At 41.6% G+C, this 12,819-nt stretch overlaps 1 protein-coding gene across 4 annotated transcripts in view; it reads right to left on the reverse strand.

The window, feature by feature from the left end:
- gdpd5b (glycerophosphodiester phosphodiesterase domain containing 5b) overlaps positions 1 to 12,819 on the reverse strand; it is a 44,085-nt gene that overhangs the window by 2,976 nt on the left and 28,290 nt on the right. For all 4 annotated transcript variants that reach the window (XR_010928923.1, XM_067594224.1, XM_067594223.1 and 1 more), the window contains 11 exons: positions 12,450 to 12,543; positions 12,190 to 12,249; positions 11,625 to 11,723; positions 10,701 to 10,794; positions 8,824 to 8,969; positions 6,859 to 6,941; positions 5,000 to 5,150; positions 3,626 to 3,847; positions 3,006 to 3,163; positions 2,752 to 2,899; positions 1,696 to 1,778 (listed from right to left, as the gene is read on the reverse strand). Coding sequence is in view for 3 of the 4 variants with exons in the window: in XM_067594224.1 (XP_067450325.1) it covers positions 1,696 to 1,778; positions 2,752 to 2,899; positions 3,006 to 3,163; positions 3,626 to 3,847; positions 5,000 to 5,150; positions 6,859 to 6,941; positions 8,824 to 8,969; positions 10,701 to 10,794; positions 11,625 to 11,723; positions 12,190 to 12,249; positions 12,450 to 12,543 (1,338 nt within the window). In the remaining variant the exon portion in view is untranslated. The remainder of the gene's footprint in view (positions 1 to 1,695; positions 1,779 to 2,751; positions 2,900 to 3,005; positions 3,164 to 3,625; positions 3,848 to 4,999; positions 5,151 to 6,858; positions 6,942 to 8,823; positions 8,970 to 10,700; positions 10,795 to 11,624; positions 11,724 to 12,189; positions 12,250 to 12,449; positions 12,544 to 12,819) is intronic.

Here is a 12,819-nt window from a genome sequence, read left to right on the forward strand (position 1 = left end):
CCAAAATATGTGAGATTATGATTACAGTGTTTGCTGCAAATAAGTAATTTACGTTTCAATAGAACTAACAGAATAGAGCTAATTTTACAATTAAATTCTAAGTATTTTCCCTTTACTTATTGTATAACTATTGAAAATACCCTCTGAATGAATTATTAGGAAAATAAAATTACGTACAGAACATTTTGCTCTGTTCTTTGAAACATTTGAAGAGGAACGTAAGGACAGTGTTTACTTTAAATACACAGATTAGCCTCTAGATTTTTATATCAGTCAGAGCAATTCATTTCCTTTCTGTGGAAACGACATCCTCGCTTTAATGAAAACAGCCTTGATTTCAATTGAATAAACTGAAGAACATTAGTCACAATGGACCTCGACTAATGCACAGCAGCAATAGACACAGAAATGCAAACAAGGGAGACTTGAGTTCATCAGCATCAAAAAAAAAAAGCCAATCCTGAGGTACTTCCCTTAATGAATGCATATCCGTAGTTCACTTTAGACGTTTAGTTGTTTTGCTTAATAAGATGGATAATAAATTTGAAATCTCATTGGTGATTTAATGCTGTTGTGCTGTGTGGGTGGAAAGCAGTCATTTAGGCCCACAAGGATAAAGATGTGAGCTCCTACCTCTAGAGGAGAGAGGGAGACGTGGCAGCAGTGCAGTACAACGATTCAGGTGAGATAGAGAGAGAAATGAGACTGACAAAGTTTAGATGGAGAGAGGAAAAAAAAAGAAACTGATGGAGATCGATGTTGTAATAGAAAGAGGCAGACAAAGAAAAATAGAGAAAGAATGGAAAAAAAGAGATCGAGATCAGAAAGGACGATGGATACGGACAGTGAAAGACAGAGAGAGAGGGTGAAAGGAGAGGAGACTGCGGGTCAGAAGAGGTGACCCAGTTACCTGATCATGTGATAGCTGAGAGAAGATGCCAGAATGCAGCAGAGGAGAAGAGCATGCACATCAGGCAGAGGAAGAAGAGGACGAGGAAGAGGGCGGAAGGACAAAAAAAGGACAAAAGAAGGCGGGAGACAAGAGAGGTCAGTTTAGAAGCCGGCAGAAGCTACTGAAGAGCTCGGCTAAGCAGAGCAAAGCCGCACTGGACCGTAAAAAGAAAGAAAGAAGAAAAAAAAAAAAAAAATCATTGCCCTCCATACCGGAGATGGCAGGAAGACAGGCCATCTGTCTCTGGAGTCATCACAAAAACAAACAAAACCACACTTTCCTACAGAGGAACAGAAATACTGCAGGAGTGTGAGGGGCTTTACAGACTTAAGCTAAGAGAAGACATGCTCATATAAAATACATCTTCTCTGTCACCACCGATTGTGGAGGTGCGAAGGGAGAGAGGACAGCAAATCTACATCATAACAGCTTAGAAAACCACATGAGAAAAATACTCTTCAAGTCAATAACGACAGAATCATTAAATCATTACAACACACAGAAGCACGATTATGTATGAGCTGTCACTGACACGATACTGAGAACAAGAGTGTGACACATTAAATGAGAAATGTATCGTTAATTAGCGATATGCACTCACGTGTGTGTTGGAGTGTTAAAGAGCACAACAAGAGAGAAACTAACAAACTAACAGCAGTGTTTACTTTCCTGACATTAACTCTTGTGCAAGCACTCGCTGTAATGATTCGACTGCTGTTACATCACTGAGTGACTGTACTTACTTCTGGAAAATGAATATTCCTATTACTACAGCAAAGGAGATGAGGTCTGCAGACACCCACATCAGGCGGTATTCATCTGGGCTCTGGGAACACACACACACACACACACACACACACACACACACACACACACACACACACAGTCATGGTATGTCTGAGTTTTGTCTTAAACTTGTTTATGACAGGATCCACCACTGGGTGGCGCTACATGTCAACAATAGAATCTTTTATGTGCGCAGCAACATTCAAACTGTCTTAAAATGATATGTAGCATATTACTCTTGTGAATGAACTCATAATCTAATTTATTATTAATAAATAACAGTTAATTAATATAATAACACAACTCTACACGACAGTAAAAACTGGGATATAGCAGACAGGACTGCAGATGCCACGGCAGCCTGAACTCTCCGCGAACCACCGCAGGGGGCCGCGGTCACGTCCACATGTTGTCATGCGGCGTTCCCATATGGCGGCAGACAGGGAGACCAGGCGAGTGAAACGACACCACGGAGGCCCAGTGTGGGTGCTGCCCATGTTGAGAGGTTTCAGGAGACGACTGCACTAGAAAACTATGAGTCATACACTACAGGTTACACTACAGCGATGATGCTTGTCTGTCTTGTTATTGTGCTGGGACTTCAGATGAATGCTGGAAAAATAATAGGATACAAAGCTCAGCGCAGGAAATAAACAGACTAGATGAGCTCGGTTGAAAGCTGGGATCCCTTGTTGATATCACCTATTAAAATGCAGTTCAGTCAAGCAGAGGAGACACAGCTGAAGGGAAGGAGACACGTAAAAGTGGGACTTTATAGCTTTGAAAATGAGCACATGGTATGAAATATACCTTTCACAGGTGTAGCATATAAAACAATACAGAATTAGGCACTTTAATGTAAAACATGATCTATTTAAAGTAGTGAATACAGTCACTATGGCTGATCAGAAAAGGTAAAAAGAGAAGCCATCAAGAGAAATTTAACTTTATCTACAAAGAAATCCAAAAAAACAAAACAAAAAGAAAACATTGCTCGTGCAGTGGGTCCTTACCATGAGCCAGATGGGGTAAGGCACCTTTTTGAGGATTTGCGGGGCCTCAGAGGAGACAGACGACACCTCGCTGCACCAGAGCACCGAGTACAGCCAGGGCTCGTTGACAGTGTAGAGCGTGAGGTTGATGTCGCTATGGGTGAAGTTTCTGAAAGCAATCGCGCACGTTCAGACACATCTTAAAATATAAATCCATGTGTTAAGGGTAACAACCTGATATGTGTATGTTTTCTTTGTCAGGTCTGTGTTCCTACCTGATTTCCTGTGGGCTGGCCTGGTTGTATCTGAGCAGCAGCCTGCTGATGCCGTACTCTTCGAGGCTTTGAGGACTCAGTTTCTCCACTGAGGTCTGGATCAGACCAGGTGCCAGCTGTCTCACCTGAGCTCTGTGCTCATCTGGAGTCCACATCACCTGCACACAGCAAGTTATGGAGTTATGAATAGCATCGAGTGTAACTGTAAGATGAATTTATAGAGTCATTTTTATATTTAGGGCTACGACTAAATCGACAAACTAATCCTTTTCATTACTGATTAATCTGCTGATTATTTTCTCAAGTAATTGATTAATCATTAGACTATGAATTGTTCAAAACAAGTGAAAAAATATTGAGATATTCAATTTACTGTCATATATTACAAGGAAAAACAGCAGAAAGTCACATTTGAGAAGCTGGAACCTTATAATATTTATCAAAATAGCTGCAGATTAATTTTCTGTCGACCGACTAATCAATAAATTGACTAATCCTTGCAACTCTATTTACATTATTCACATTTTAACCCATGCTGTTTAAGAAAACACACAGCCAGCCTTCACGCTGCACTGAGGACCATATATGATGCTGATTGGGCCGATCTTAACGATGCTTACCAGGCTCTGAGGAACCCCCGACTGCTGCACAGCCTGCAGCGTATCATTGATCCAGCTGTGGTAACAGGGGTGCTCCAGAGGAGGTCTCCTCAGCCTGAAGACCACTGTGCTATTGTGATAGGAGGCCAGCTTTAGGAGCTGCTCCAGACTGCACACACTCTGGTTGGCGATCAGATCCTTCTCTCGCCGGGACAGGCTGTGCAACGTCCAGAAGGGGTCATCCTGAAGCAAAGGGACAGAACCAGTATGAGGATGAAGATGCATTTAACATGGTGAAGCAGTAACACACACCAACTGCTAGAAACGCAATTCTGTTTTTGGAAACATGTAGAAAAACCTGTATTTATTCATAATCCTAATAGGTACTTTGAATAAAAGCATCCATCTAAGTGTTGTGTAGAGCATTTGGACAACGCCTACAGGAAATAGAAATTGTGGCCTGTCTTTACTCCATATCTTTTCTTATTTTACTGCTCCCTCCCCACACTGGAGAAGATGATCAGATGCTCCTTATTTAGGGCTGATGTGCTTCACTTCATTTTACTGAACTCATCATTTGAAATGAGTGGGCATGTAGGAATCTGACTGACGGTGAATTGTTATAACTACTTACAGAAGTAGTTAAAACTCTCCTTGGAATGCAATCTAGCCCACAAAGTGCAAACACGCAATGTAAATAGACTGAGGGGGGAAAGTGGCGGAAATAATGCAGAGTCAAACAAATACTGACACAGCTAAGGCTCAACAGCCAAGGCAAAACAAGATTAACACATTTCTTTAGAAACAAAACTACTCTGTTAGAGAATACATTTAGACAATTACATGTAGAAATACTTCCCACAGTAGGAATTATGATGAGTAGTGGGAATTATATAGACTAAAACTATTTGGCTGTAGAAGGATTAAGTGGAACACAGCAAACTAGCACAGTGCGCCAAAAGCAATGAATGTATATATTCTCCTAGTTACAGAATATGAAGATTAATTCTGTTTCTGCAGGTAATAGCAAAATGTTACAGTTACATAAGAAAACAAAAATGGAGAGGGTTGTTTCTCTATTCTGCAGTATCATCTGCATCCAGGCAGGTGTTTTGACAGTGTGGCCCACTAGTCTAGCGCTTCAGGCAGGTTGAAACAAACTCAATTATCTTAAAGCACTAGTTGACCCTGATCCGCCTGCATACAGGAGAGGATCTCTAAAGCATCCGTGCTGATGAACCCAGAGGACGTCATGAAGGATCGATGAGCGAGGACAAATACAGTAGTGTACAATGACTCGTGACTCGGTGTGACCTTTATCACACATCACTGCAGCACGACGCACTGTCCGTTAAAGCTGCGATGGCTTCAGAATCTCTCTCTCTGTAGTTCTACCTTGAGGAACCACTGTCCTGCGTTGAGCTGCTGCAGATCTGTCCAGTTGAAGAATGAAGCGTCGTCCGTCTGTCTGTCTGGGAAAATTTTCACTATGTCAGTGGTCCTCCGGAGGGTGCGGTCGTGCATCAGGAAAGGCACTCCGTCCACACTAATGATCAGACAGTGCAAGTCCAGTAGGAAAGGTAGAAAGAGGAGAGATGATACAGAAAGACGTGTTAATAATAGATAAACAGAATCAACTGGAGACTGAGAATTAATTGATTAAAATTAGAATAATGTTCCAATTTTGAGCTACAAAGAATCCTTGATTCTGATTGGCCAGATGTTTTTTACTGTCTTTGGTAGAACAGCTTCATCACCATTTACCCCGTCATGGATTATCCCTTTACTGACATTAATGCTTTAATTACAAGTGCATTGATCATTTTTATTAGACGTTAATGAGGAGTGATGCATGTGTTTGTTGGCCAGTGGTGTTCATCTGTACAAATCATATTAACTTCACATACAGAAGAGGGATTTTCCTCTAATCACACAAATTGTTGCTCAGATTTTTATAATAATTCAAACTGAGCTGCCGTTTATACTCAAAAAAAGAAAAGAAAAAAAAAGGATCACCAACTATCTTGTTTCTCACATGTTAAAGCCGTCAGGGGTAAATGCTTTTAAAATGACATCAGATAAGAGCAGAAGAGACAGCAGTTGGTTCGAGGCTAAACTCTTGAAATCACATCAAACGGCATAAAAGAAGGGGAGAGCAGAGGAGACAAGACAAGAGTTTGGCCCACATGCGAGGCTTTGTAAAATACTGCTGCTCAACATTTGACTACCAAATGACTTCCTTTGATTTTCCTGTGTGGACATGAATGTGTATGTGTGTGTGTGTGTGTGTGTGTTTGTGTGTCTGGTCTGCAGCAGGAGTGGAGTCTCACTGTCGCTCTGGCTGTCATCAAGTCTAATTACTCGGCACAGTCAGGAGCTCACCTGTCAGCGGCGTGCACCAATCGCACACCCATTCACCTCTATTAGGACTGTACAGGCAAAACAAAACACACACACACACACACACACACACACACACACACACATACACACAGTGCCAAGGTGGTTGCTAATACATAAAAAAAGAGTCCGCAACTATTTAAGATGCAAGAGTGTATTTACAATAACTTGAACAAACACTTACATGTATACATATATACATGTACACGCCATCAAACAGCCCCAACATACACACACACACACACACTGTACAGTGCAAAGAAACTCCCTTCCATCACCGCACGTGCATGAGCAGACACATACACCCTCTATCCATCGTTCATGACGTCCACTACAGTATCCAGCCTTCCCACTTCCTCCCTCTTCCTGCAAGTGTCTCTGAGCTCAGCCTGTCACCTCCCATTACGTTGATGATGTCATGGCTCCATCTACTGCCGGCTGATCTAGTGATCTGCTGTTGCATCACTTTAGCCTGTTCAATGCTACGGTCATGTTACTGATGTAGTTAAGTGCTGTGAGTATGTGTTGACATTGTTACTTACTGATTTTGAAATAATATTCTTGCTTTGCCTTGTTCTCTCACAACAATTTGTTAAGACTATATAAGTGTCACATTTTTTTTTAACATAAATGACGATGATGATAATGATACATTTACATTTTCATATTAAATTTTCATTGGTAACTTTAATATGTGGCCCAGTTCTGCTATTAATATATTTTGGAAAAAAACTGTGTTTTCTTTACTAATGAAAGAAAACCAGAAAGAGAGGAAAAATCTAGAGAATATATAACCTCTGTTTTGTTTGGCTTCATCAGTCTGCTGTATAGATTGTGTGTGCACGTGTATGTACCTGATAGCTACGTCAGCCTCCAACCCAGTGACGTTCATCTGCAGAGCTCGCTGGAAGGACCATAGTGTGTTCTCTGGAGCAAGCTGAGAACACACAGATACAGTATAAAAGACACATAATGGATCATTACTTGAATGTATTCTACCCCATAGGTGACTTTCTTCCAAATATACTGATATTTTAAAGTATTTAGCAGTATGATATTTTAGCGTCTGCTTTTCCCTACGGCTAGCCTAACACAGACAGGGGTGTTTTGGGAGACCCACATTCTACCGTCCTTGAAGGCACTTCCTTGACACCAACTACGTCACTGTACGTGTCACATGACGGCACTGATGCCGGAAGAACAGCAGATTTTGCAGCTGTGTCTCAGAGACACAGAACAGTGAAAACAACTGTTGTTGTTGTTTTTCACACTATAATCGCTAATTCAGATAGGTAGAGATAAGGTCAGCAAAGCGGCACTTTAAGGTGAAATAACAAATGAAAATGCTGAACACAAATCAAAATTGTTTTATTAATTATTAGGAAGGTTGTTTACCTTGCGAGGCGGCTGGATTCACAAGATCATGAGAATCCATCTTGTCAGGCTTCAAGTTATGTGCCTGCATCATATGAGGACTCTCTAGTAATCTCGCGAATCCAGCTGTCACGCAATGTAAGACGCTGATAGACTGTGATAGACCGATGGTTCATCCAATCACCTGCCAGTATTTTTTGAAAGTGCCTGCCCTTTTCCAAACAGTGTCCAAGGACAACTTCTCAGATGGTTATGTGTAACAAACCATCTGGCGCATCAGGTTAGTAGGTTGCATTACTAAGTCAAAAATAAATATAAATATAAAATTTGTGGTGCATCACAGACATGTATGTGATGTGGAAATAGACTCCTTGCTCTGAGCACAAAGGGATGCAGTGAAATGAAAAAGGGCAGGGCTCTGCATTGCTCTCTTACTCATCAAGTCAAGGTTATGATCAATACTGAGTCAATAGGTTAAACCTCACATACTAGAAAACTATCTTCCTATGTAACCCTGTGTGTAACACCAATGACTGGGAACCAAAGCATAGGAATTATGTTGTAATCAATACAGAGTCCTTCTGGGAAACTGAGTCAAGTCATGTGATTTTTTCCCTCCTTGTGAGAGTTTCTCACAGTCTCACAGAGCCACTCCTAATTTTAGATTCCACTGTAAGGATCGATCACTTAACATAAATACCACAGAAAGCAGGGTGTGTGTTTGAGCATGTTATGAATAACCTTCCTTTTCCTTCCAAGTCTTGCATAATGCAAAGCAGGACATTGTGCCAAGTACATAAATCCCTCTTCAGGTGACATTTAGAGGCAATACAATTAATCCAAGCACATGAATCAAATATAAAAAAAAGGTACAATGTGTTTAGGCATGCATGAATCATATTTTAATGTGGCCTTTCACTGCATACTTGAGATAATCTTTTAAACACTGAGAGAACTGAAAACAGCTGACGAGAAAGCAGTGAATCTGATCATAAGAGGTCTAAAATCAAGCTGCCAAGTCTTTATTTTCACCAGGCTGAACTAAACAGAATCCAGCAGAAAATGTATCCCTGCAATGCATCAGGCAGTGAGCGCTCCAGGCTCTCACTGGGTTATGTATGTGGAATAGACTAGAATAGCCCTGAGAGGTGCAGGACAAGAAAAATGAATGATAAACAAGGGCAACAAATACCTATAAAAAGGCACCACACTTTTTACTTTGCCTTTTCCAAATCAAGGTCAAGTGCATCCTGAACGCTCGGGGTTCATTTTCTGCGTGGTTCAGTGTCATCAACAGTGTTGAGGTTACAGGTTTGATCCCCTGTGCAGCCAATTATCAGGCAGCTACAAGTGTATGAGGATGTAAAAGCATATATAATTTGTTGGAAGAGAGCAGTCACTTATTCCCACATTCTGATTTGGATGATGGATGTCAGCTGACTCACCATGGGGGCTCCCTGGTGACCAATAACAGTGGGGCGTGGTTTGAGGGTGCTAGGGTCCATGATGCATGGGGAACTGATGTACAAGGGCACCAGGTAAAGGCCCAGTAACACACTGAGATACAGCAGCATGACCACCACCTGGAACTCTGTGGAAAGACACAATAACATAGTTATGGTTCATATCCATGATATAACTATAGAGGTTGAAGGAGTAGATCGACATTTTGGAAAAGCAGCTGGTTAGCTTAGCACAGAGACTGCAAACAGGGAGAAACAACTAGACTGGTTCTGTCCAAAGTCAGCCTAGCAGCACCTCAAAAGCTCACTAATTAACGTACTATACCTCGTTTGTTTAATCCTGCAAAAACAGACATGTAAAAATGAAAATTCTGTGTATAGGGAGTTTGGTTACCATTAGACAGAGCCAGGCTAGCTGTTTCCCCCTGTTTCCAGTCTTTATGCTAAACTAAGCTAAAAGGCTGCTGGCTGTAGTTCAATACAGTCATGAGGTTGGTATCAACCTTCTCATCCAACTCTTGGTGTATTTCCCAAAATGGCAAACTATTATTTTAAGCATAAAAAATGTGTATACAGGTTTGTACTGCTTACAAACTTTCCATCTGATTTTCACACACAACATGTTTTTTTGGCAAATACTTGCTGTTAGATTTATATTTGCTTTACTAACGATGTGGCTGACGTAGTTAAAACGCTAAACTAATTTGTCTCTTTTAAGCAAACATCATCAGCATGGTCATAAAAAGACTTGATAAAGCCACAGCACTGACATTCATGTGAAAGCGACAACGTTGAATATTTTATCTTTTGTACCAGAGGGAACAATTTTGTGCGATCTAGGACCCTCGTTTGGAAAGAGATGTGTGATGCAAGTAGTCGCTGTGAATGTGGGTGATGCTCAGTACCATTTATAGCTATGCACGGTGGCCGACAGCTCTGACCTCAGGGGCCAAGGAGATACACTTTCCCATGCAACCACCTCAGTGTAAGCGAGGGATGAAGGCTGCGAGTGCAGGCACACACAAACACAAACACACACACACACACACACACACACACACACAAACACACAGGGGAATGTATTTATTTCAAGGTCAGCTCTGGGGCGGGGTTGAGTAGACAACTCTTGTTACACACAGGAGACTCACAGCCTTCATCCACACACACACACACACACACACACACACACACACACACACACACACACACACACACACACACACACACACACACACACATCCTCTTTCCACCCTAGCACAGATGCTGGAGTGGGAGTAATCTAGACCTTTGCACCTCATCAAGTCTCTCCAAAAGCAGAACCTAAAATGTAGCTATAACGACTAAGCATCTCTTTTATGAGTTTTAAATATTCCACACAGTGCAAACTTGTCTGCCTTGTCTGATATGGTGGAAATTATGTAACTTTTTTAGCTAAATGTATCTTCAGATTAATTAAGGGTAAAAATGTCATGATTTACTTGACAGACTGATTGCATCTACAACAATTACAACTACTATTTCGCAATAATTTCTTCATAAGACCATAAAACTAGATTCAACTGCAACACGCTGACTTTCACTTCTATTCATCAGACATCAATGGCAGTGAATACACACAAAGAGCCGCTAATCCTCAGATAGAGTCTCGAGGAGAAAACAAATCCAAGCTGTCCTGGCTGGAAAACATCACATGAGCCTGTAGGAATGTTCGTTATCTCCGACACCCTGGGTGGAGGTCTTGGCCTCTGTCTACATAGTGTTAATCATTCACCACTCTTCCTGTGCATGCCCGCGTGTGTGTGTGTGTGTGGCAGACAGTTATATCAGGTAAGATTCTGTGTTTGCAGAAGTAAACTTACTAGTTTTTTCTGCACGGGCGACCTGTCCAGCCACAATCCAAGACAGCGCCGTGACCGCAGCAAGAGCCCCGATGTGCAGGAACGGACCTGTAGCCTGGACATGATGTGAGACACAGTGGAGAGGATGAAGGCAGGACACAAAGAAAGAGAAATGGAGACATCGATAAGGGTTAAAGAGAGATGACAGTGAGCAAATGAGAGAAGAAACAAAGACAGAGATGGCAGAGGTGTGGAATTACAGACATTTTCTAGGGTTAAAAGATTGGCAACACTATCCAGAGATAATATTTATAATTTGTGGAGGCGTTTCATTTTAATGACATCAGTTTCAGTCTAATTGCACGTCCATTTCTATCACACATCCCTGATGGTGCAATAATCTCAAAGGGGCACACTAATAAGAATAAGATTGTCAGAACTCCTTAGATATTGTTTAGCTGTTATATCACAGGCACTAGTTTCAATACAGATTCAGTGCAGTGTCACATCTGTATGTGCAGTTTACTTTATTGCACTTTATAGCATATATAAAGCAACATAGATTATGTATATTTAACACAGTTACAAGTGCTTCCATTTGGAAGTATTGAAATTGCTTCTGGCATATGAATATCAGTGTGATGCCAGGTTAAAAATAGACACGAGAACTTTTCCAGATTTGAACGGAAATACTTCACTGAAAGTTACCGGTCATGTCAGAAATAAATGCAACCTGATTTGACTTTCTGCCAGTTTCAAACATTGTTGATTGATGTTGGTTCTTCCTCATGGAGGAAAACTGATTACAGCTCTATTTTACACAGTGGTAAAAGCCTGAGGTGTTATGAGGAAATAAACTGCCTCCAAACTTTGCACTTGGCAACAGCAACGATATCAAGCCATTGAACGTGGCTTTAGGGCTTTCCTGTGTTTCAGTCAGCTGACCTGCAAGGAGATGGGGACGACATCCCATTCTTGTCCCCATGTTTGATTGATAGATATCACCCCAACAATGGTGGTGAGCAGAGCAGCAGTCACCCCTATCTGTGTAGACAGAGAGGGACATAGACACAGAAAATAAAACAGACTGTTACTTTAAAAACACACACACACACACACACACACACACACACACACACCACAGAATAGCCCTGCATGGCTCCTGGCCCTTTCACACGCCAAACGGTGTTTGGTCCCTGTATTTGGGTTGCTGATAACATTCTAGACCAGGTCATTAACTGAGCTTTCACAACTCTCCTGGGACATCACGATCCAAACTGGAAGTTCAGGGGAAGTTCAACTGATCAGCCATAAACGAGCACACACACAGGCACCAAGCGTTTAGTGTAAAACACCACCAGCAACACACACATACACACACACACACACACACACACTGTGACACAGAGGGTAGAGTACATATGTAAAACTCTCCCACTGACTTCTACCTCCCAATTTAAACCTCACACACAAACAACACAGTTACTCAGTCTCACATTTGGCACGTTACCTTATGAAGCCAGTGCAAATTCAACTGTTGGCCAAGTGCAATGTGACAAAGTGCTAAAACCTGAAAAGAGTGCAAAACACAAACATAAGAGTACAACTTACAAAAACAAGTGCGCTGCCTCACAGATCTCAACTTGCTCAACATCAACATGAAAACAGTTCGGTTTGGCGACACATACAGACGATTCAAAATCTGTTTCAACACAATCGAGGCACAAGATGTTTAACACCTCCTCAGTGAATATTTGATGTAGGACTGACCATTAAAAATGCAATGTAGGTGAAGCCAGCAGCGGTGGTGGCCAGGATGGGAACAGTGCCATCACTCCACTCCCCAGAGCGGTTGTAGAGGAACCTGCGGGAACAAGAGGAATAATAACATTTCTCATATTGAGTGCTCGCCAGCTTTTTGTTATTATATTGACTTACAGGCAGACACCTATCATGTAACCTTGATCTTAATGCTTTATTGTCGCAATAAACAGGCCACAGACACAACAAAGACAGCAGCCTCAGTGACCAGAGACACTACTGTTGGGCCACAGGGAGGATTCAAACAAAAGAGATTAAAGTATGTTATTGTTATATTAATGGAGGAGTGGTAAATTATTGATGGCTGGTTTCTGTCTCA

The sequence above is a fragment of the Thunnus thynnus genome, chromosome 7, assembly GCF_963924715.1.
Source record: "Thunnus thynnus chromosome 7, fThuThy2.1, whole genome shotgun sequence".
Taxonomy (NCBI): domain Eukaryota; kingdom Metazoa; phylum Chordata; class Actinopteri; order Scombriformes; family Scombridae; genus Thunnus; species Thunnus thynnus.